Source organism: Anastrepha ludens, chromosome 2, assembly GCF_028408465.1.
Source record: "Anastrepha ludens isolate Willacy chromosome 2, idAnaLude1.1, whole genome shotgun sequence".
Taxonomy (NCBI): domain Eukaryota; kingdom Metazoa; phylum Arthropoda; class Insecta; order Diptera; family Tephritidae; genus Anastrepha; species Anastrepha ludens.
In genome coordinates this window covers 182,908,033-182,933,750 of record NC_071498.1, presented here as the reverse complement: position 1 = coordinate 182,933,750, position 25,718 = coordinate 182,908,033, and the positions used below count along the sequence as shown (strand labels likewise).

The 25,718-nt window shown below is 36.3% G+C and overlaps 2 protein-coding genes across 4 annotated transcripts in view; both read left to right on the top strand.

Moving 5' to 3' along the window:
* LOC128856056 (prolyl 4-hydroxylase subunit alpha-1) overlaps window positions 1-25,718 on the top strand; it is a 76,435-nt gene that overhangs the window by 37,072 nt on the left and 13,645 nt on the right. For all 3 annotated transcript variants that reach the window (XM_054091415.1, XM_054091414.1, XM_054091416.1), the window contains exon 2: window positions 10,307-10,568. In XM_054091415.1, coding sequence (XP_053947390.1) covers window positions 10,354-10,568 — 215 coding nt within the window. In that variant the 5' untranslated portion in view covers window positions 10,307-10,353. The remainder of the gene's footprint in view (window positions 1-10,306; window positions 10,569-25,718) is intronic.
* On the top strand, window positions 23,030-25,151 carry LOC128856055 (uncharacterized). The gene is made up of 2 exons (XM_054091413.1): window positions 23,030-24,655; window positions 24,732-25,151. The coding sequence occupies exons 1-2, from the start codon at window positions 23,111-23,113 to the stop codon at window positions 25,065-25,067; spliced, it is 1,881 nt and encodes a 626-aa protein (XP_053947388.1). The 5' UTR covers window positions 23,030-23,110; the 3' UTR covers window positions 25,068-25,151.

Genomic DNA, 25,718 nt, shown 5'->3' with positions numbered 1-25,718 from the left:
ACAGCAAATAATTAGCATTTCAAAACCACTTTTTAGAGGCAAGTCCGCAGTTGCATTGACCAGTAATCCGTTATACGAGCATCGTTCCGAAACAATATGTAAATAAATCACGAAAACTGCGAACACTATTATTCAGCTACCATTAACAACAACTACTATTTCACCATTGCATTGTGTTAAGCAAAATATTTAAATTTATAAAATTTGCATTTAGTAAGCAGCAAAAAAAAATATTGATGATTGTGAAAAGTAAAATTGTTTATTTTGAATTATTTTACTTGCATACGCCTATGGCCCAAGTAGTAGCAGCGCGACGAATTACCAAGTTTTGCTATTTCATTTTTTTCGTATATAATTTTTTTATATTGTATTTTGAATTTTTTTCCTGCACCGACAACTAAAAACTGGTAATCATTAAAAAAGTCTAACAAATTTAAACGAAATTGGCATCAAAATGTTCACCATTTTAATCTGAATCTTTAGATAGATTAGAATAAAAAAGGGAACATTTGTCGTCGCTCAAAACCGAGTTGATTTTTGACAATTTTGTTCGCATACTATGTTAAAAATTTTGTTCCATATAAAGCACATGTTCGATAGTGTTTTACATTGAAGAAAATGTTCAACTACTCAGCGAAAAAAAATGTCAAAAACAAAAGAAAATGTTGAGCCACTTGAAACTTGCACTTTATTACACTAATATTGAATGGACTATAAAACTGCATACCCAGAATTTTCCTTTATAAAAGGTTGTTTTTCGATGTATATCTTATATATAAAATAAAGTCAACTTTTTGTGTGTGTTCGCTAACCGGCCGTGTCTTTGCACCGAATTAAACCAAACTTACACATTGTTAAGTAGGTATTGAAGATGGTTTCCGTATAGTTTGGATACCTATTGGTAGATAGGGTCTCGAGATATAGGTCAAAACGTACACCTGGGTAACCTTCGGATGTGTATGTACAATATGGGTATCAAATGGAAGCTGTTGGTGAATGCTTTAGTTTAGAGTATTTTTCATGCCGCTCCGTGACTAGGGTCTCGAGATAGAGACCAAATCGTGGACCCTAGAATGTGTTTGTACAATATGGATATCAAATGGAAGCTGTTGGTTAATGCTTTAGTACAGAGTATTTTTCATGCCGCACCGTGACTGGGGTCTCGAGATATAGGTCAAAACGTAGACCCGGGTAACCTTTGGTTGTGTATGCACAGTATGGGTATCAAATGAAAGCTGTTGATAAGTGTTTTAATACGAGGTAATTTTCATACCTATTGATGACTAGGGTCTCGAAATATATGCCAAAACGTGGACCTGCCGTGTCTTTGCATCTTAGTTATTCATTTGCGTTGATTTGAAATTTAAAAACAATCTTCTTTTTTCCTGATTTTCAATTTATATTTTATATTTACTCAAAAACAAATACAAAAACAAAAAATATTGTTTATGCCAAAGCTCTTGAATAAAAAATAAAGAAATAAATAATATGAAAACCATATCTTTTCTGTTCTAAACCATATCTATTCTATTTTAGTGTGCCCAGCGAAGCGGGCCGGGTTTGCTAGTATTGTATATATTTTCTATAAATATGTCAAATTTTTCTGAATTTCATGCAAAGTTTGGAGCTTCGAGTTATATGATTTTTGTTGTATAATACAGTAAATTTTTATGAAAACATATGTACAAAAAAAGAACAAAGTTGAAATTTGGTAATTCGCCGCGCTTCTGTTATTGTGAACACAGGTGTATATGCATTTGTTGTTGGCTTTGTAACATTTCTGTGCTGTTACTTCCAACTGTTCTCTCCATTTCATGGTACGTCAGATGTGGCTGCTTAATTTGCATTTCTAAGGCTACCTTAAATGTATGTACATACATGCACACACACATACATACATACATACATACACATGCACACATGCATATGCGTGATCTCTGTTAGCTTAGCTTATGACCGCATGTCTTGATGGTCAGTTAAAAATAAAAGTTAAAGTAGGTTATTTTTAGGTCATTCACTCGCCCATATGCACGTGCATATATACATATGTCGATATATTAGGGTGGTCGGGAAAAAAATCAAATTATTTTATTGATGATAAATTTGTTCTACGGCCTTACTCACTTATATAATATTTGTATTTTATTTTTTTGGTTTTATAAAAATGACCATTGAATTTGCATAAGAAAAAATGCACATTTTTAAGAACTTGAGAAATTAAAATGATAATAAAAAACAGAAATGTTGTAATGAATAATTTTTTTTATAATATGATAGAAAATTTCGTGGCATTAACTTTTTAAATAGGTCTGCCGCGACTACGAGGTACTGCTTTCTCATTCGGAAATAAATAAGAATGTGCCGACAGTGCTCCTTATTTCTATTTTTTCTTCAAAGTAAATTTCCATAAATTGGAGGCGTTGTTCTGGCGTTGACCGATTCATGATGACTTGTTTCCCATTCTCATTTGTCAAACCGATCGATATCGACAGTTCTCGTGCTACTAAAAAAACACCCTATATTTACAAATCGATGTTATTTAATTTCCTCTCTAATTTCCATTCACTAACCCTTTCTAAAAAATGTTACCCCATGCTTTATTTTGAAGCAATTAGAGCAGAGAGACCTTAAAAGCCACACAAAATTAAACACACACTTTTCCTAATAAAAAATATAAAAATATTAGTCCTCATGTTTTCAGCCGTCCAACAATTTTTGGTCCGTCCTAATATATGTACATATGTATATATGCACTTAACTGTTTATTTTTTAGCTGTTGAACTCGCATGCCGATGCTAACAATGATCTTTCAGACCCGATATCATGTCAGGTTTAGTTCTATTGTCTATTTTTTATTTTATTGCTAGAAGCTGAATAAAGTTTTTTTCTGAATCTAAATGCTTGGAAGAAGTGACCAAATGTTATTGGGCAGGCATGATTAGAATGCGCCGTACGGTTTGAATTCATGTTTTCCAAAGCTGGCTGCTCGCGAGAATGTATTCTACTTCAGAATTTATCAGACATATCTTTGAACTTATCAGGAATTTGTATATGATTTAAATGTCTCTATGGTCCGTTTGAAGAAAACTGCCAACCTGGAAATAACCGCTAACTCTAAACCATATTTTTATTCTTTTATTTTTTACCGTTTATTTATATTAAATATATTTAATTCACTGCTGCAATTTGCATAGTACACAGAGAAACAAACTGCGATACTCTTCTTTCGAATTTGAATTTAAAATTATTTATGTAGGTTGGGAGCAAAATCAATCAAATTTCTTTGTAATGGCATTTTTAAAGCTAAGAAACATCGCTTATTACAATAGTTTTTGGACTAAGGAGAGAATGAATATTTGGGCAATGAGATTATATTAGTCTTGAAGAGGATCCATGCCAGCAACGTCTAAACAACACCACAAATCGTAGACAAAATACAGGATATCGTATTGGAAAATCGTCGAGGGGAGATTTAGTAGAAGCCCTAGGCATCTCATTGGGCAGTGTAAGCAAAATGGGGCTTCAGAAAGCTGTGTGCTCAATGGGTGCCATCTTCGCTAGCAATGGAACGAGAACACTTCAATTGCAACTTTCTCAGCAACATTTAGAGCGTTTTCGATTTTTGAAAGGATAAAGTGGATTTTATGTGTCGATACGGATGAAACTTGGGTCTTTCGCGATGATATTAAATCAAAACAAGAGGTTAAATAATGGTGTAAACCTGGTTCTTCGGCTCCAAAACGAGTTCCTGTCCGGAAATTGGACAAGAAAGAGTTAGCATGCGTTTTTTGGGATGTGAAAGGAATTGTGCTTATGGATTACTAGCAAATTGGTATAACAATAAATAGTATTGTAACCTTTTAAACCAGTTGAATGAAAATACCCGTGAAAAAAGAAAGTTTACGAAAGAGAAAAATTCATTTTCTTCAGGACAATGCACCGTGTCCCAAGTGTGAACACTTGGCATCCTTACATAACAGCGATCATGGCAACTATAAGCGGTTGTCATATTTTTGAATTGTCAACGGCATTGAATCAACGAATGATGATGCACTCGACGGCCTCCAATTGATCTATGCGGCTCAAGAATATATTTAACGTTAACTTAATTTTGTGTACATTCTTTATTATTACTCGTATTAAAACCTAATATCAATCACTATATATTTGAAAGTGAACTTATTTTGCTAGGTATCCTGGCACAAGAGCATTTTGACAATGGCTAAAGTCCGTGAATTAAAGATCGAACTGTTGGAGCATCCACCGTATTCACTAGATTTGGCCATTAGCGCCTTCCATCTGTTTCCAGACCTAAAAAAGTCATGCGTGGATAGCGTTTTTCATCAAATGATGAGGGCTGTGGAAGCGTATTTTGCAACCCTCCCAGATCCTCACTTCAGGGATGGAATTCATAAATTAGAATCTCGTTTGAGCAAATTTATTGATGTTCAGGGATACTATACTGAATACTGAAGTGTATTTCAAACCATAAGCTGATTTTTTTATTATAGCACAGCAAAACTTATTGAACAACCTGTTACGTACACGAATTTGATTTTTATACAAAGTATTTTTTTTTTCGCGAGAGCTAACTTAACTTAAACTCTCCAGGAAGCGTCGCACTTCTTGCACCTGAATGCCTTACACCAACACATAATACGATATGACTAATCACGCACAGAACATGCAGTAGAAAATTCAAATAAATAAAAAATGTTAGTCGAAGATCATTAAAAAAATGTTATAAGTATATTAATTAAACTGTTGGGTAGATGCATAGTGGAATATTTATCATTTTGAGATCGAGATAGAGTTGTTGTTGATTTAGTTTTATTTCAGGTCGATGTGACCATAAAATTTCTTAGAAAATAGTAGTTGTCGATGGAATTTATGAGTTCGGTGATCTTGTCTGAGTTTGTATAATTATTCGAATGAGAATTTAAGTGATTGCCTGTAACATTTTTCTTATGCTTTTTTCTTGGTTTCTACTTTACTAAAGAAACTACATTAAAAGACATTATGACAAGCTGCGCGCCTGTCTTGTTAAAAAAAAACAGTCACTCAACGCAGTAAATTAACCAATCAATCCGCTTAGAAAAAAAACCAACATAAAATTTCATCTTTGTAAATCGACCACAATGTAAGAACTTAGAATAACTATTATGATTTATTACGTTGTTCGTTCTATTTGATGATTTAAATTAAGAAAATCGAGACTCGAAGTGCTTCTCAAACTCATCAATCCACTAACATCGTCATTAACCAGTCAGTTAAATAAATACGCAGAGTGGATTCTTAATACATAACTCGAGATATGATGCATTGATTAGAAATGGGCAATAGTTATCTTCTCTTTAAGATTTAGAAAGCCACACATTCACTCAAATGGGCAAGGTTAAATTATGTGACTTTGATGATACCAGAACTATAAAAAAATATTTATGTATTACTGTACAAATAGAAAGCAAAGTTTGGAGCTTTATGGCAGGCACGTGGGAAAATGGCTACGCGCTTATGGTCGTACGGGAAAAAATGTCGCTCGTAGTTTTTCGGCTTCAATTCGTATGGTGTAGTAAATTTTTTTTACTTGTTGATAAACCGTGGCTCCCTTTTTCAGCACCCAATTTAATTTGCTATTTTTTATTACAAACGTATGTACAATATAATATACATAACAGTATTTGTTGACATTAATTACAAATAAACTAATGAGTAGTATAACTTTGGTAACATAAAGACAATGTTGTGAAGAGATTTTCACAGTCCCAAAGTGACGAACCAAAGTGAGTTAAGAATATCTCGAAGGATTTTATTCTGAAGCCGTTGAAGTATATTTATATTATTTTGACTGGCGCAGCACCATAAATGCGCGCCATATCCCAATAAATGTATTTCTTGTTTGAGCTAGAGAATCAATTTTCTTAAGGCGTCCGTTTGTATCTCAAAAAAACGAATTACACTTTGCAGCCTTAACAGTTTTATGGCATTGAATTGCCCTTACATATTTTATGTATATACTTGAATATGTGATATTATTTCACTGATAGCTATACAAGGGGACGCGAAATTAATCATCAAATTCTGTTTTTGAATAATTTTTTTACTAATATAAATAAAAAAAAACAATTTTTTTTGGTGATCGAAATTTTTATTTTGACTTTTACGTGCTTGACTGTTTGTCTGTTGATATATGTACCTCGACGGCATTTGCAAAAATTATAAATCTTCCAATAGAGTGATTAATTTTGCGCTAACTTTTATTTAATTATTGCCATTTGGTGTGAAGGAAAATCATATTTAGAAATCGATTAAATATTTTCAACAACAATTCATCACTATTAAAAAAATTAATAATATTATATATTTATATTTATTTCTTGAAACTCGAACTAAGCTCCTCCACCACTTCTATTAATTACGCTCACATTTTGAACATTCAATGGATCTAAATATGCACTTTTGTGAAAAAATCATTGTGATTTAGTATCGGCAAAACGCAATCGCTGCTGATCGGGCACCTAATGGGAAAAATTAATTAGGAAAGGTTGTTACGCGGGTGCCCATTAATAATGCGACTCATTAATTTTTTATAAGCATTTAGTCTAATGATTTTCTTGGCTTACAGTTATAACCAAACCAGTCTGCATTACCCGGCAAACAGTACACTGCAAGCTCATTCACTCATCTACTTTCACCCTATGATCAGAAAGTATCGGGAATGTTTAAATAAAACAAAACAGGATTAAATTTCAGGCAAATTCATTTTATCTCTTTCAAAATATGACCCGTCTGAAGAAACACACATGTGCCAACGTTTAACCCAGTCCTCCATGTACCCCTGGTAGGCCGACGAAGGGATGGCCTTCAGCTCCTTCGTCGCATTCTCTTTGATCTGTTTTATCGACTGAATTCTTCTTCTTGAACGAAATTGGGAAATATTGAAAACCTATTTCCAAAGTGCAGATGAGCATTTTTACCGAAAAATCATTTTTTCTCAAGCTCATTTTCACATCGGTGGCTACGTCAATAAGAAAAATTGTCGGATTTAGAGAGGCAAATGCATCCACAACGAGTCACTGTTTGGTGCGGTTTGGCGGCATCATCGGGTCATTTTTTTTTCGAAAATGAGCGAGGACCCGCGGTTACAGTAAATGGCGAGCGTTACCGTGACATTCTCAACGAGTTTTTGTTTCCAAAAATTGAAGAGGATGACATGGACGGCATGTGGCTTCAACAGGACGGTGCAACTTGTCACACTGCCAAAGTTACACTCGAACTTTTGACTACCGTTTTTGAAAATCGTATAATCAGCCGAAATTCCGATATCAATTGGCCGCCTCGGAGCTGTGATTTAAGCCCGTCGGACTATTTTTTGTGGGGAGCCGTTAAGGACAAATGCTATGCGAACCATCCAGAGATGATTGATGCTTTAAAACACGAAATCGAAGTTGTCATTCATGAAATTTGAGCCTAAACAATCGAAAATGTGCTTAAAAATTGGGTTGATCGAATGGCCTACTGTAAAGCCAGTCGTGTCAGTCATTTGAACGCTATTAATTTTCATTCATAAATGACAATGTTCAATCTTCAAAATTTAAAAAAAGTTTGAAAAAATATTAGTTAGTTTTTTTTTATAGCCGATTCAAAAAGCAAAATTTACATGGCCCACCCTGTATATACAGTCTGTTTAATAGAAGCGTGAACGCCATAACTTTGAAACTACTTGGTCAATTTGATCCTAACAAACTGAATATTAAGAACTAATAATAATAATTATACGCAATATATTCAATGAAATGTGTAGTCACCAACATTAGCTTAATAGCTTCACATCTTCAAGTCATACTTTCTGTTAATTTCCGCGCAGGTTGTTGAGGTAATCGGCTCCAAATCAGTTTTCGTGAATTTGCCTTGTTAACTGTTTGAACGTACATATTTGTTTTCATTCGAGTTTTTACTTAGTTCTTGCACAAACAGTTTCTACACATAGCGTTTTGATGATTCGGATCGTTATCTTCTTGTAAAATCCAAGGTTGGCTAGCTCTTCCAAACATCTTCGCAGCTGACGGTAATTTTTGTTAGATTTTATTTATCAAAACTTTATTCAAATTGGCGGTAAACATAAATAAATGGTTAAATACGAAGAAGCAACCCCAAACATGAACTGACGTTCCCAAATCAGTCGGTTTTATGTTACCGGAACGACACGGATTTATTTGATATCTGACCAAGGACTGTCACTCCAGCAGCATTCCCCGTGCATGTGTGGGAAATGTTTATGCTGCTACAACAACTGCAACATGAACCTTAAGCGGATGAGTGGAACAGTTCGTGGGAGTTGTCAATTATCAGCAGTACAGCCAGACCGACGTATATAAGAGATATATATAATAGATAAGACGGTATTTGAAGTTTTCTGCACGTAAACTTCTTCATATCGTGTCTTTGGATACATTAATACCATTTTTTCTTAAAACTGCCTCAACTTAACGCAACCATAAGCTCGACTTTTTCATAGACAAATCAATAATCTTCTGATATTACTTTCTAGACGTATTTTTTTTTTTGGCCTCGTCCGGGGAAATCTTAAACGTTTTTAACTTCGGTAAACCACTGCCCCCATTCACTTAAGAACTTCATCGACTTCTTCTATTTCGCTTCACATGCAAGTGGCTTTTCTGGACCTCCAGGGTGTATAGTACATAGAAACACTGGTTCATTCCTTTTTTGTGCGCAAAACTCATTTTGCTTTCTAAATTTCACACAAAACTAACAAATTGCACAACGCATTTACATTTTTTATAACAAAACTCGAAGTTTGAATTTTGCCAGTCACGCTTTTATTAAACAGACAATATATATATATAAAATATTCATATGAAAGCACAAAAGCCAAACTTACGAGGTACTCAAATTCCACGCAAACAATCTTTCTGTGATCCATTCTGGGACCCGAATAATGAACAAAGTCCGGGTATATAAACTTTGACTTGGAATATAGTTTCGTTAGCTTTACCAATTGACTTATAATGTTTGGATTCCTGTAGCTCATGAAACTAAACTTGTCTATCTGTACGACCGTCAACCTTTGCCGCGCCCAAAATCAAATAAAATTGATGCACACAATGGGATCCAAAATTATTTATAAAATTGGCAAAATTGGTCCAGAACACTCATATTCATGGAATTTATTACTTATTTCGTGTTCATTTGAAAGCTGTGCTAATCTGTTCTTTGGTGTCTAATATAGTTGTTTAAAGGTCCATTTCTTTTAATTCCCCTTTTCTATGTCAACTAAATTTACTTTTGTTTATTGCATTTCGATTTTGATGTGACTAGATTTATTTTAATTAAACTCATTTCAGGTTATACCAAATATCTTAAGCAATCAAATTCCAAATCTAGTTAATTCTTTTTTCAACGCATTAACATTTTAGTAATTTTATTTATGAACGATTAAAACACTTGTGTGTTGGAGGTTGGAGAAATTATTTCCATAAATTTGTGATTATTGTATTGTATTTTTGTGCATGTGCATAAATATGTTTGTGCTTTTCTTAAATCACGTTTTAGCTCAAAACCTGAAATTTGAAAAGTAAAGAAAATTTAATTTCTCTTACGCAGAAATAGTCAATGAATTTTTTTAAAATTGTATTTATGTAAATATAACAACTCAAGCAGTTTTGTGCTTGAAATATACACATATATATGTTTTGTCGTGCATCCAAATGCTGACTTTAAACACTGGTTTAATGGGAGGAGAAGCGCACTATTGCAACTTTACCACGCTTAATGGCGGACGATTTCTTGGAGATTTCACAAGGGATTTTACATATGTCACAGAAACAGCTTATTTAAATTCTTATCATTATAATAGCAGTTTGTTTCTTAAAAAATGTTGCACTTATTCAATAGCGTTCTAGGCCTATTAATATTTCATGTGCTTTGCTCAAATGGTTGCCCTCGAGACCAACAAAAAACCGAGATTTTTTACGCTCAGTCTACTTATGTAACAAGCATAGCTGATGCGATAATTTATGTTTCCAAAAACCTTTCTTTTTTCAATTATAGCTCACATAAATATCGCTTTGATTTTTTAATCTTTTGCGTGGTCCAAGATGGTTTTACGCATTTTATTCAAAATAATGGCAAAGTTTGTTTAACTGAAAATGCAATGACTATCGACTGTTATACATACATATGTACATGAATTCTTCTTCTTCACTGTGTTAACATACATCTGATAAGATTAAAAGTTGCAATAAAAAAAAGACCAATAAAAATCTTTTTTTTTCTTGTGTTCCAGGACATACCAAAAATTCCAAAAAAATCTCATTTCCACTCACCACCGAAATGTTTCAACACCTAGGAGGCTCAGCAGTTGCATCAATTTCGACCATTTTGTCAATATGTTTCCTAATCAGCACATTGAGTATCGATTGCACAAATTCGGAGGTCTACACGGCCCTGGCAGAGATGGAGGAACTTCTTGAGACTGAATCGGTATTAATAACGAATTTAGAGGGATATCTTAAGGTGCAACAACAAAAGTTGGACTACCTCAAAAAGTGAGTATGACGATATAAATATGTACGTACGTGCGTAGTAAAATAGAAATTAAATGTATAATTAACTTTGCAAACACACCTATATTAGAACTGTCATTTAGTTACGCTTGCCTGTTATTAGATTTATAATCGAAACTGGCTTTCTAATCTGATGTACAAACAGTAAATTTATTATAACCAAAAATTGATTTAAAACAATTGCAGCTAAATATTTGTACTCAATTAATCAAACGAAACATTCACATTCGGGTTAATTCGCATTAGAAAACAACCAAAGCGAACCGAAGCGAAAATAATACTCTAAACGGCCCAAGTAGTAAAGAAGCAATAAGCTATTTGAAAATTCAGTATCTTTACTATGAAAAAGAAAAAAGGAGCGTACATGAATTTCTATCACATTAACATACATATACTTACATATGTTTCCACAATTAACAAAAACAAATCCTATTCGCTTTTTCATTGCGAGCAGTTCAGCAGTTTGCAAACTTAAAATGGTTCGGCCAGTCGTTTACAAAGCGTGTAAACAGCAATGGCCCGCAATGAGTTCCTTGCGGTATACTAGACCATGCTTTGACTATGATTTTAGGCACAATAAGTCCAATTTTCAGGAGTAGTTTCCTAACTTTTACGAAACTGTCGAAGAACTTCAAGAGGTTTCCCATGGTGTTCCAACTTATGCAAAAGTATTGAGTGATCCCCTTTGTCGAAGACTTTCGAAAAGTGTGTATAAACTGCATCTAATTGGGGAACATTTTTTAACGCACTTACTACTTGATTTATAACATAGCTAAAACGAGGTTAGGGCAGGTCGTTCTGCCGGGACATGCGGATAATAAGATATAGCCTTATTTATGTGATTAAATAACTTCATTTGTATTATTGTATTTTATCGAATAACTTAGCCAAAGTGCTTTTCTTGACAATAGGCTTATAGTTATAATTATAGCAGAGCATAAATTTTGCCAGTTTTAAGGGTGGTCCAAAATTTCTTAGTTTAGATTTGAAATAGGGGATGGTTTTCTAACTTTTTTCCCTCTGTTCTAATATACATATACGTTTGTGTGTATGTATGTATGTGTGCACGCATATGTTATATAGTGCAGCCTAATTGCAAAAATTGAAAAAATTGAATAAACAAATCCACATGTCCGAACAATTTATGAGATAGCAACCCCGATTAAAATGTAAACTTTTGTACACATTAATGAATACCGCACACGATAATTAATTTATCAGATTACCAAGCGGTGTCGCAGTTTGTATTTTTATCTACAATCAGCGATTTGTGCAGTGAATATTGGCTACGAAATTGTGGCTACATTGTGCAAATTTGCAAATGCAAGTTTATAAAAGATTTACAGGAATGGTAAACACAAACTATAGTCAAAGCGTTCAACAAGCAGCAGTAATTTGTTTGCTGAAATGACTGCACTTAGTTTGAACGATTTGCATCACTCATTGCATGATTTCCTATGCATGGATGCTGGTATATCAGTACGTACTCGTATATAACAGTCACGTGCACATCTTCTTCAACAATTTTAACCAGCTTCGAAGCGATAGATGTGGGAAGTATTCTCATGGCAGAGATGCTCTGGAAATCCACAGGAGCAACTTGGTTGGTCAACTATAACCACCTGGAACCAACATTAGAACCACAGTACAACGCCAACTTTCGGAAAAGCAATTTGCTCTTTTATAGCTCAAGAAAATGTAACTCTAATCAAAGTAATGATACCAGATTCCTATATCTAGTTTTTGGCTCTGATGATCTTAGGCTGTTCTTCTCAGTGTGCTTGTTCCTATTTCGGTAATAATTTTATTCACAATGCTTTCCAACTATTTTGAATTTCTTTAATTTGATAAACTTTCGAAAATATTTTAATTAGCCGAATACGTGCTTGAATACAAATACTCTGAATCTGACTGCGCAGGGCTCAATGACTTACTGTTGACCACCGAGTGGACTTTCATGAACTTTTCTAGTGGACCAAATATTTCTTTCGACAGCTTGCGCCAACGATTTGTGTTAGCGATTTCGAGTTACCAACAAGCGGATGAAACGATTGATTTCGTAAGGTTACGTAAGATTTAAATTTATGATTCATAAAATGAGTTCAACTAACGAAGTTATTTGAAGAACGTGTCCTTTCACTGTTCCAATATTACTTAATTATTTAGAATGTTCGTAGGTTGATACTCGTGCAGTTAATAATAATTATTATGAATCTTAACGGAGGGAAAGCAAGGTAGTCTGGCACTCCTCAAGTAGCACTGAAGCGACGTTTTGATACCATTATGAGACCTTCAACAGGCAGATATCTACAGCCGGCCAGAGCTGTTGATATAATGGAAAATATTGATATGATTTAGGATGGCGCACTGCCCCAGGCTGTCGAAATAAGGAGCACCCAGTGCCCTATGTCCCTTGAGAGATTGCCTCCAGAAGCCAATCTCATTCAGTCTGATTGCACTTTGAGCTACGTTGGAAATGACGTAAAAGTCGATGGGAAGCAAGTGCAAAAAGAAATTCAGGGCAGCACTGGAGCAAGTTTTACATGCTGGTAAATAGCACCAACACTGTTTTGTCAGAGTTGACTCCGAGGTAAAGGTAGCCCAGCGACTGAGTATATACTATATATATAATATAATTGGCGCGTACACCCTTTTTGGGTGTTTGGCCGAGCTCCTCCTCCTATTTGTGGTGTGCATCTTGATGATGTTCCCCAAATGGAGGGACCTACAGTTTCAAGCCGACTCCGAACGGTAGATATTTTTATGAGGAGCTTTTTCAAGGCAGAAATACACTCGGAGGTTTGCCATTGCCTGCCGAGGGGCGACCGCTATTAGAAAAATGTTCTTCTTAATTTCGGTGTTTCACTGAGATTCGAACCAACGTTCTCTCTTTGAATTCCGAATGGTAGTCACGCACCAACCCATTCGGCTACGGCGGCCGCCAAGCGACTGAGTACCTTTCCAAAATCTCAGCCATGACTGACTAAGGTATTCTTTCGTAATAATGTTCTGAAGTTTTATTTTGTAAAAAAAAGCAAAACCAGTCATATCATATCAGGTTTTTTTAAGAGCTTGAGAGCTTGAAATGATAATGCAAAACAGATATATTCTATATATATATTATATACTTTTATTATAATCCGGTCGATCATTTCATGGCATTGTTTTTAATATAATATCCGGCATGTGTCCGCTGCGGCTACGAGTTACATGATCCATTTTCAGTCCATCCATCAGTTCAATTTTTGACTACTTTTTCCTTCACTTCTTCCACGAGCTGTGTTTCATAAGCTATGCCAAAAGATGTAAGCCAGGTAAAATTTGCCACATAGTCGAAGCACAAAGGCCAACAAGTTGAGAACGTCGACGAATCCACATTTCCACGTCTTATTCAACACTTCGCTCTGTAGATTTCGCGTACAGATTTGTTTTTTTATTTTTCAAAGTAAATTCCCACGATTTGGAGGTGTTGTTCTGGCGTTAAACGATGCATGATGACTTGTCAAGCATTACCGAGCAGAAATGTTAACACTGTTTGTCGTTCTCATCTATCAAACCACAGTTTTGATATCGAAAGTTCTCATGCAACTAAAAAACACCCGATACTTCTCGGCAAAAACTACAAAATACTTTTTTGTGCCGACTTTACCAAATGCTTACAAAGCGGAAGTCTATTCTGCAATACCGCATTTCAATTTTTTTTTACAATCAATTGTCTTCAAGTGGTGGCCGCATGCGCACTTTTGCGAAATGGGTGCGGTGTGGCGCTTTTGCTTCCATCTATGCAATTATCGCTTATGCATTCACATTTAAATAGAACAAACTGAGCATTTGGATGTACCCATACTTATGTCAGATCCCCTCAGTAAATAAGGCTGTTTAAAATCTAGACCAGAACGGTTCGATTTTACTACAGTTCCCGCTTAATAACGACACCCAAATTTATTTTATTTCGTGCTCTGTGGAGTGAACACCTAATTTCTTTTGTACTGAGTTGTACTAAATATTAAGAATTGAATTAAAAACATGTTATAATGACGACAGAAGCTTTTAATAACATACTTGTTCTAGAAAGGAAGTGTATTGACGGTAAAAAGAAGCAAACCAATATTAAAGGCTTTTTTAGAAAAAAGTTATGAAAATATTTGAATTGAATATATTATTTAATGAGTGAGTTAACTTAGATTACCTTTCAATTCCCGATTTCAGTTCTATGAACAATATTCGTTGAGCAAATAGGCCTTGCACGAGATGGGTCACTCTACCCGGGTTGGACTGTACTTATTTTTGAGTAATTTGAGTGAAGTTGAGAGCTACAACCTAACCTAATTCGTGCTTAACCATTAATTCGATACCAAAACGTGCAAAGGGCACAAAATCAAAAAGCAATTTGTTCACATGCAAACATACCTGTAGCAATAAAGTTGTATTTTTTGAATTTTATACTCTTGTATTATTTTTGTTAATGGTATGCTTGAAGTCTAATAGACTAATACATACACTTTTATCCACTAAAAATTCGTTTGGTTTAAACAAACACTGAAAATAGTTCATAGGAGCACTGCTGCCGCCATTGCCTAATTGTAGTACAATTACCACACTCTGCATCTGTTTTACACCAGTTTGAAGGAAATCACTAAGTGGGTAATTTAGAACTAGTCCTTTTAAGTGATTGCCTCTCTACTGGGAGTCATATACGAGTATACAAACACACAAGTAGTTGTTTAAAAGGACATTTCCTGTTGTATGCATGTTTGAGAGCTCCAACAACTTGTTTTCCCCTGCAACTCACGACAAACAAGGTTATAAAATCCAATGAGGTATGATAAACGTAAAACAGCTGACAGCTGCTCCCTGCCATCAGCCGCGTCCTTGCTGGCTTTTGTTTGCGGTTTCCTCAAATCTCCGATCCTGTTCACTTACATTTAGTTGCCTGCCTTTTCCTGCGCTCTTTACGGAGTCCCACAGTTGTTTCTACATTCAATGTTATTTTCACAAATGCTGTTGTTGTACACATACAGTGCTACATATTCGTTTAAACGCATTGCATTTTTTTCGTTTACTTTAGAACTGTTTTAAGATTACAACAATAACAACAACAAATATTCTTCCAAACTATTCGTTTAGGTAACAGTAAACCATCGTTGCATTTGTTTCTTATCTATTGCTTTTTGTTGTAACATAACGGGTCTCTATTTAAAATTATGCTTAAAAATGCTACATATTCGTATAAACGCATAGTTTGTTAAAGACTGCAGTAGTGAAGTTAAAAGTGATTAACTTGTGAATATTGTTTGTAACTGAATATTTTGGTAAATTCTTACAATGTTTTTACACATTCATTCAAATTTCTTAGTTAAATTAAATTTTTTAACCTAATTTTTTCAGATTTTCTAAAATGCCTAAGGCAAAATACTTAAATGATGAGGAACGGGTATTGGTCAGTGTTTACCACGAGGAGGGCTATTCCAATCGTGAAATTGGACGAAAAATTGGAAGATCGGAAGGAGTTGTGCGTGCTTTCTTAAAGAATTGCTCCTTAAGCCAATTTCGAGACTCTCTTGGCACATGGATGGAAGCGTTGTCTTGCTGAAAAATGCTGTCTTCGTCCATTTTTTCATCTAAAAATGTGATGAGGGCATCTTCTAACATATCGGTGTACGTTTTTGAGTTCATTTTTGACGGCACAAAGCACAGTTGAGCCTTGCCAGCTGACGAAAATGCTGCCCACACCACAACACTGCCACCACCAAAGTCACACTTCGACATGCATACATTATTTTTTTGTAGATCATACCAATAACATGAGTGTGAGTCAGGGCCATCTAAATTGAACTTCTTCTCGTCCGAAAACACAACTTTCATCCATTCCGTAGTCCAATGAATGTGTTTACGGGCAAATTCCAAACGAGCTTTTTTTGATGTTCCTTTAACATTGGCTTAGACTTTGGTTTTTTCCATTTTATATTTTCATCACTTCGTAAAATGTGTAAAGTGTGTTTTGCCGTTACAGGAAGACCCAATTTATTTTTTATTTGTGTGCAATTCAAAAAATTTTTCGTAGCCTCATACTTTATTTTGTTTTTGTCACGCTGTGACAATTTTGTGTTGCCTCTTGTTGCTTTCTTTATTCCATAATTGCCTGCTTTCTTTAAGAAAGCACGCACAACTCCTTCCGATCTTCCAATTTTTCGTCCAATTTCACGATTGGAATAGCCCTCCTCGTGGTAAACACTGACCAATACCCGTTCCTCATCATTTAAGTATTTTGCCTTAGGCATTTTAGAAAATCTGAAAAAATTAGGTTAAAAAATTTAATTTAACTAAGAAATTTGAATGAATGTGTAAAAACATTGTAAGAATTTACCAAAATATTCAGTTACAAACAATATTCACAAGTTAATCACTTTTAACTTCACTACTGCAGTCTTTAACAAACTATGCGTTTATACGAATATGTAGCATTTTTAAGCATAATTTTAAATAGAGACCCGTTATGTTACAACAAAAAGCAATAGATAAGAAACAAATGCAACGATGGTTTACTGTTACCTAAACGAATAGTTTGGAAGAATATTTGTTGTTGTTATTGTTGTAATCTTAAAACAGTTCTAAAGTAAACGAAAAAAATGCAATGCGTTTAAACGAATATGTAGCACTGTATAATATTTTGGCGCGTGCCTCCTCTCATATCGTATGTTCTTTCATTTGTGTACTATCACCTTCACATTTTTGTGTCCCGTTTTTTTCTAACGACTTCTTGATCCGGTTTCGTCTATGAACTATGTAGGTGCATACACACAAATGCTTACACCATATAAATAATCTAAATCTACATTTTCGTATATTTATTTATCTACTGTTGCACATTTTTATGTACGTGCCACATATCGTTAACAGCTGCTCGCATCTTTGTTTAATAGTTGGCCATTGTGCTTAGTTCAAAATGGGATTCCGGGCTAGCCTCGACGATATTAATGGCGCCTATATAAACCAATGTGTCCGCTTTAAAATTATAACTCAAATTAAAAGCGATGATTATTTTTTCAATGACAAGTGGTACTTCGCCCACATTCGCCACCAGACCAATAAATATTGCCTACTCCTATCATAGAGAGATTTATACCCTTTTCAAACCCATGTAAATCTTATAAACTAGGCAAAATGTATTTTATCCTTCGACCATTTTTTTTTTTCAATATATAGATTTGTATTTCTATTTGGTTTTCCAAACCTTAAAGAATAAAGCTTCAAGAATCAGCATCAAAGAGCAAATGTTTCATGAACAACCTATAATTATTTTCTTCTTCTTCCTCCTCGCTTTGATCTCTTAGTTGTAGTCGGCGCTCCTCGTACGCAATATCCAGGTTAAAAGGTCAGATTTGTCCCTTCGTTGAATTCATTCCTCTCAATGACCTTGTACACAATACTTAGAAATCTAAATCCGCGGTAGTTGGCACAGATTTGGCGATTTCTTTTTTTATGGATTGGACAGAGTACACTTAAATTCCAATCGACAGCCATGCATTCACCCGACCAAGTTTTGCATAATGCAAGTGATGCATACAGCTTACCAGGAATACCCAGTGAGAGAAAAAACCAGGGAAAGTGTTCAACAGTATCCTCCTCTGAAAGCCCCGCACAGCTGCTGTAATGAGGATAAAATGGGAAACCTAGCTTTTTTGCGTGTAGGCGATCGTCCAATAACGGGTAAATAGAGCTACGAGTTTGGAAATTGAGGGCCAACGTGTTTTCGAAATAGCACATGAAGAAATGGAGCTCCATCTGTCCTGCGCTATTCTAAGAAATAACGTAGAGGTTCTACCAATTTTAACTACTGCCTGGTTTAGTGGAAGTGCTAAGGGAGAGTGAAGTGAAAGGACTGCTTGTATTGGCAACACCGGGGCATGTAAAACTTGTCATACTCGTAGTGCTGCACTTTATGCCATTTTGCACCTACTTTCCATCGACTTACATATTATTTCCATCGCTGGTCAAAGTGCAATTAGTGGTGCCATACCTTAGCCATAACCGTAACGATAGAAATCAGCATTATATTATAGCTTATACCTATTATTAGTTGCTGTTATATTGCACTCTGATTAAGTCAGAATAAATTTAGCAGTGTCTGCTTTTCTGATCTCTGCGAAAGCATTCCGATCACCATAGCACGTGGGCTAATCATTGATGAAATTTGCAGCAGGTCAGTCTATAAAAAATAAACAAAATTCACGAAATGCTCAAATGTTTTGTGATATTTAGTTTGCATAATAAATTTGCTTTTGGGCTTGTTTTGGTTTTATATTTTTGGGCCTGCTAGATCAAAGCCGTTAGCCGATGTCGAAGTATTTAAAAATGTTGTTAATTCTCACCAGTTGATTTCCGAGCTGGGAAAATTTTTTATGTATGACCAATACAACTTAAATTACAGATTTATTTCTGAAGGGTTGTCATCACCCCACCACCTAAAATCGCTTTTATTAACTGTGAGTAATTTGACACCATTTCTGTGTTGGCGGCTGCGCCAGCGTCTGCGTCTGCTCAAACTGATCAAACAACCGTTTTAGGAACTCACTGACTGACAAAGCGATGGCGTGAAACGACTTTTTTGAATGATTTACTAAGCAAACTCGCATTTCCATCCCTTAAAAAAGTAAGCTGCAACCGACTAACGTTGAACAATTCTGTTTGCGCACCTCTAAATATTATCCTGCCGCTAGAACAGTGGAATCGGCTGGAAGGTGGAAGGGGCGAATGGGCGGAAATCAAGTAAGCGTTCATACATATACATATACGCATGCATACATGCATTTCAACAACAAATTGTAACGGCCGAATTTATTTGGATAGGGGGAATTGTATCAAAATATTTGTAAAAATAAATGTATTCGTTTTTAAAATTCCATGTACCTATAAATACATATATATGTGTTCTCCTTTTGTGTGACCTGCTGTTGTAAAGGGTTTTTCAATAGGTGCGCCCGAAATTTGACAGTGTATAGCTGGCATTTTGGTGAAACTTCAGCTGTCAGTGCCCCCATCGCCAAACGTTCCGTGCGCAGCATCCATTTTATGGTCACTCCGGGCTTCACTTCTGGTCAGGTGGCTTCGCAAACAAGCAAACTTGCCAGATTTGGAGCGAGGAAAATCCACAAGGGATCCCTCAGGTGCCTCTACACTCAGAAAAGGTCACTGTTTTGTTTGATTGGTTTTGGTCGGACAGTAACATCGCTCTTTATTTATTTGAATTTACGTAAGGAACTGCGCCCATTGTCAACGACTGTCATTCGAGAGTAGTATTGAGTGTTTTTTTTAGCTGCATGACAACTATCGGTATAACTTTAGTTTGACAGCTGAGAATGGCAAACTGTGTTGACATTTCTGTTCAGTAAGGTTTGTCAAGTCATCATGAATCGTTTAAATTTACTTCGAAAAAAATAAATCTGCTCGCGAAGTTCATAGATCGAGATGTTCAGAGCGATTCAACTTATTGATTTTTGTCCTTCGACTAGGTGGAACATTTTACGTAAGGATTTTGACTTACGACCGTACAAAATACAGCTCGTGCAAGAAGTGAAGCCAAATGACCATCGTTTGTGTCGCATTTTTGTTGATTGGGCTCATTTAGATTTATTATTGAGATTTATTGGAAAAAGTAGTCAAAAATTGGAATAGCCGAATGGATCATGTAACTCGTAGTCGCGGTCGTAATCGAAAAATAAATGCCATGAAATTAATCTACCAGATTTTATACGGAGTAATATAGGAAATTGATGCCAATAATACCCATTTATGTTTTCCATTATCATTTTAAGTTCTCAAGCTCTTATAGAAACACCCGATAAATTAGATGAGTAGCGTCGGCTATTCATTTATGTACGAGTATTTGTATATTTAGTCTATTAAACAATCTTTTCTTACCGTCTAATTAATAATTATTCTTAAATAGGGCATCGTATTCAGAATATCGGTAAACATTATTTTAGGCAAATAAAAATCAAGATCGATAGATGTTAAGATTCGATGTAAATTCGCAAATAGCCCTTCCAATAGGTGCATTACGTGCAAAATTCGATCTAGCATTATCTGCGTAGAAAGGCAACGAAGCACAAAGATACCTCCGCGGAACATTACAATCTATTTTTTCTAAAAGCAAATGACGCCTTGTATAACGCAAAAAAAAAAAGTTAGAGATAGAGCAGTGCTAAACGTGCAAAATATGAAGGCATAGAATTCGAAAACCCCAATGAACGTAAGGCAAATTTTGGAAACCCTTCTGCACGGGCTCTATCCTACCAATGTGGAAGTGGTGGAAAGGGCGCAAGGTTATTGCAGCATATCTCAGATGCGAGCGAAAGAAAGAGGTTTTGTAGTGCACGGGTCGGAAAATTCAGTGCTATTACGCCACACAAAACCAAGCATAGCTAATGCCTTTGAAAAGGCAAAATTAATATGACTGATGAGTGAAAGTTCAATATAAAAAATAACGCCAAGATTCTTAAATTCTTGAAGGGATTGCAAGATTCCTCCAGAGAAGCTGTGTGGTTAATAAACTGCTTGATTTTAAATAAGAAATATGGCCGCATGTTTTAATATTTAATTCAAAATATGGTTTTAAGCATCAATAATATAATTCATCTAGTTCAGATTGGAGTTTCATCCTATCTGCGGTATTCTTAACAGCTGAATAAATCTTCAGATCGTCGGTGTATAAAAGAAAGTTGGCGAATTAGAAGCAGGAACGACATTGGTTCTTATAAACAGCAATGGGCCCAGCCATCTTCTGCTACTCCAGAGGTGGCGAAAAAAGGTTCAGATTGAACACCATCGAGTGTATCAACGCCGAAATTATATTCCACACGAAATTTCATCTAAAATACGAGTATATATACAAAAACAAATGTGTTGCAATATCTCTCAAACTCGTGCCTTATTTGGTTTCAAAGTTCCAATGCTATTAATGATCTATATAATCCTTTCAATTGAACCTACTAACCAGTTACACCAGTTAGTTCGTAATGAACAAAAAAGCAGCATTCACATATAATATATTCGAAAATCTTGAGTGTTAATTCATTATTAAATATTTATAGTAATAGAAGAATATTTGTTTTTGTAAACACCTTTAATTGACCACTTTGAAATTGGTGCAATTCTAGTCTCTCTCGAACTACTTTGGTTTCCTCTACAAATATCAGTTCATGAACTAGAATGTTTGCAGATTTGTTCAAAACATCTAAGGATATCAACATATACCCTCCATATGGTTATTCAAATAAGATTGTAGTGTCTCTTTGTCATTTCGAATTAGTATTAAAATGTGAATTTGCTCGTACTTTTATGTAAAGCATTTGTTTAGCGTGCGTGGCGGATTCTTGGACGCCCGTAGTCTGCTAGCTTTAAATAGAAGTCTTCATTGCCGCTCAGGGTGACAATGGTAAGACTTTTAGAAGTGCCGGCTGCGCATGCGCAAACAAAGCATGCACATGGCGAAGCAGGCGCCGAGGGTGGAAGTGAGTTAGAGGGGAGAGGAGCATGAAATTTCTTATAAAACAACCCTCCAAAATGTTGTATGTCGCACGAGTCAATGACATACAAAATATATGCATACACAATCCAATATATGAACTTAATAAAAAAATTGTATTGTTGCGCACATACATACATACACACATACATACATATATTTACAAATACGTTCGTATGCGTGCGTATTTTGTTGATAGGCACCAAGAGTCGATCTTAGCTAGTGCCACTGGCAGCGCACGTCAACTAGCTGCTGGCATGCAAACAGCCGTTGCAGGAGCAGATGTTTCCTATTGAAACGAATATGCGCGCGCCAAAGCAATCGCCAAGACTTTGCCGACATGCCTTTGTGTGTGCATGTTTTTGATAATCAGCGGGACGGCTCTGACTCGCTGTATTATTTAGCACAATTATTATTACATCGAGGGTATACACACCGCCGCACCACTGTCCCCGCGCATTGTGCTATATACATACATACCCAAGTGTATGCAGAGGGGGAGCTGCTCGTTCTTCCACACATGAGTGATTATACACTCACACATACACACGTTTCCAAATGTGAATACTCCGGCAACTTTAAACTGGGGTTGCAGTTTGTAGCTTCAGCATTTGGCAGTTGGCAGTTGGTCTTCCGACTTTACCAACATTCTTGAGACCTCATCAGTTGCGAGGAAGAAGCCGTCGCGAGTGGAAGTAAAATATTTTGAAAAGGAAGTTCGGAAGAAAAAGGAAAGAAGGAACGGATATAAAATAAAACATTTTCTGAATGTGCAAGAAGTGCTTGAAAAAACAATAATTATTAAAAAACAACAGCCCAATTAATACAACAACTATTTGTGCAAAGTACATCTTCAACCGCCCTAGTGCCCTATAAGAAATTATGATTTAATAATTTTTTGATAAAAAATAAACTATTTGCTTTGCATTTATTTCGCAAACTCCAATTAAAACCAACTCAAAAAAAGTAATCTTAAAAAGCCCGAAGACTCGCCTTCATGTCGCAGCACAACTACACAAATCCGGCATTTTGTCAAGGTAGTGAATTCTATCCGACTCGCGGTGTCGAATTGGACTCAGTTCAACAGCCCATTGACGCCATATACAATCGTAGTCTAAATATTTCTTATGGCGGCCATGCGGTACAGCCGAATTCGCGCGTTGGTCCCCTTCGCCTTCAGCGAAGCATGTCGACACGTTCGGTCAACATGCAGAAGCGTACGAAGAAAGCAGCGGCGTCTGAAGTGCATTTTAGTCGCCATACCCAACAGCAGCAACGCCAAATGCAACAAGTCCCGAAACAAAATTCAATAAAAAGTCATGTACCCGCATCGCCTGCGCGTCCAAACAATTTGAATGTAGTTGCTGAGACGGCAGCTTTCGGAACGCGTTCAAATTCTGGCCGTTATGCGCTCGTTCCGCTAGAAGATTTGTCGCCGATCGCGAATGGCAATAGTCGTTACGCAATTGTGCCGGGCCCTACTGTGGGCCTCACCCCAATGCGTCAATACGCGAAATCACAGGATAATCTTGATTGCTACGGTTCCGATGATGACCCCGCCTTCTTCCATGAGGAACCAAGTTCATTTCATGGTCAGTCCGCAGATGCAGCGTTCACGAGTCTACCGCCTGCCTTTGAGTGCGGCAAAGCAGCGAGACCGATTGTAAAGCAACCACAACCATCAGCGCCTAAGATTAAACATGCTTTCTCTAGTGATTTCGGCAGCAAAGCATTTCTTATTGTGGATAAGAATAGCAATCAGCGGTATCAAATGGTGCCCACCGCCGAGGATGAGGAGTTAGTTGACGACAATCAGGAGATCATTCAAATGCATAATGGGCGCGCACATCGCTATGCCGTTGTACCGACCGAAGATGAGAACGAAATGCTTGCCGCTGAGGATGAGGAGGAGGAGACGTGCCTCAGCAATCCCGATTTGAATAGAAGTGAAAATGTCTTAGTCAGTAATACCACGCGTGCGTCTCGGAACACCACACTTCGCACATCCACGCCACAGAAACACACAACAGCACAAAACAGCATTAGCTCCTATCCCAGCACTCCCTTGAAAAATCCAGCTGCCACAAAAATGCTGCACGAATTGCTCTCCACACCTCGCAAAACACCACTGCCGCGTAGTGTTACACCACGCAACTTGTCGCCCATGGAACGACTAGCAGAAAAACAGCACCAAGAACATCAACGTGCAAACTACCATTATCGCAGCCAACAGCAATTGTATTATACACCTGGTGAGCGGCGCACAGAACGAACCGCCCAAAGTCTGCACTACGAGTCTGTAAAAACACAAGGCGATCGCACCATGGCGGTGATCACGCCGCGCATAACCCCACACCAATCGAAGGCGTACCCGGAGATTGAGGAGGAGGACTGCAGTAGTATACATGGAAAGTCCACGAATTCTACAACGCCCTATCCGCAGAAGGTGGCCAATGCCGCAATCACTCTGGCCATCGTGTCGCTGATGCTGGTGATCAGCAGCAGCATGAACTCGGCGCTCATCATCTACATGATTGCGCATGTAAGGATTACTCAATCTCAAGTCGTTCGTATCATACATTTCATTTCAATAAACGTCTATTGGTCTTACTTTACAGTTTGGAAAATCGTTTTACCTACAATTCAGTCTGGTTGCCTCGTTCAGTGGCATGGGTCTTGGATATCTCGGCTTTCGCTCACGTCATTGTGAATGGCTGCCCAACCGCAGCTACACCTCTGGCTACATACTCCTAACGCTCTTCTGTCTACTCAAATGCTGCGGACTCGTGGTGATCCTCGTGCTAGATCCTTACCCTGGGCTGCCACTGCACGATGTGACTACCGGAATTATACTTGGTCTCTCCACATTCACGATTTTCTTTATAGGCCTGGGAGTGATTGGATCATTTTGGTGCTATAGGCCGCCACCAGATAATCGGGTTAACGTGGCCTAAATATATAAAAATGTAGCAATTAAAATTAAGTTAATTATTTTTTGTGGTACTTAATTAGATATTTATTTTACTATTTAGGTAACGGTACTTTCTGTTAACATTTTATTTATTAAAATTAGTTATTGTTTTAGGTTCTTCAATGTAATTCGAAAATGAAAATCACGGCTAAAATACCAAAAATAAGTAGGACATGTGGCAAGTGAACTTTACACTGTTCGAAAAAAGACTGTAAATACAAATTTCGAAATAGAGAAAGAGGCACACACAATCCAGTTTTATACATAAGTTATACGTATTTGGTTGTACTATTATATGGTTGTATTAGTATTAAAGTAATTTTACATGAACACATATCGCTTTCAGAATTATTAGAAAATAAGGCTATATCTTAAAAATATGTATGTATGTATGTATGTTAGTGCGTAAATTTAATGCGACATACTTACATTACTTACATATGTATTAGTGTGTATGCATATTAACTTATTCAGGCTCCTATGATAGAACATAAAAACCCAGTGTAATTTTGTAAATAGAACCGAATAAAGATTTCCGAAATCAAAACGCAAATTGCAATCGTCAATATATAATAAATATTTTTAGATCTTTAAAATTTTTAAACGAAGTTGTATCTATGTACGTACACCTGTG

What these genes read in the sequence shown, in the direction of transcription:
- LOC128856055 (XM_054091413.1), top strand. Translation starts at nt 23,111, where the DNA reads ATGTCGCAGCACAACTACACAAATCCGGCATTTTGTCAAGGTAGTGAA. An exon ending in TCATCTACATGATTGCGCAT is followed by an intron (nt 24,656 to 24,731) that starts GTAAGGATTACT and finishes CTTACTTTACAG; the next exon opens with TTTGGAAAATCGTTTTACCT.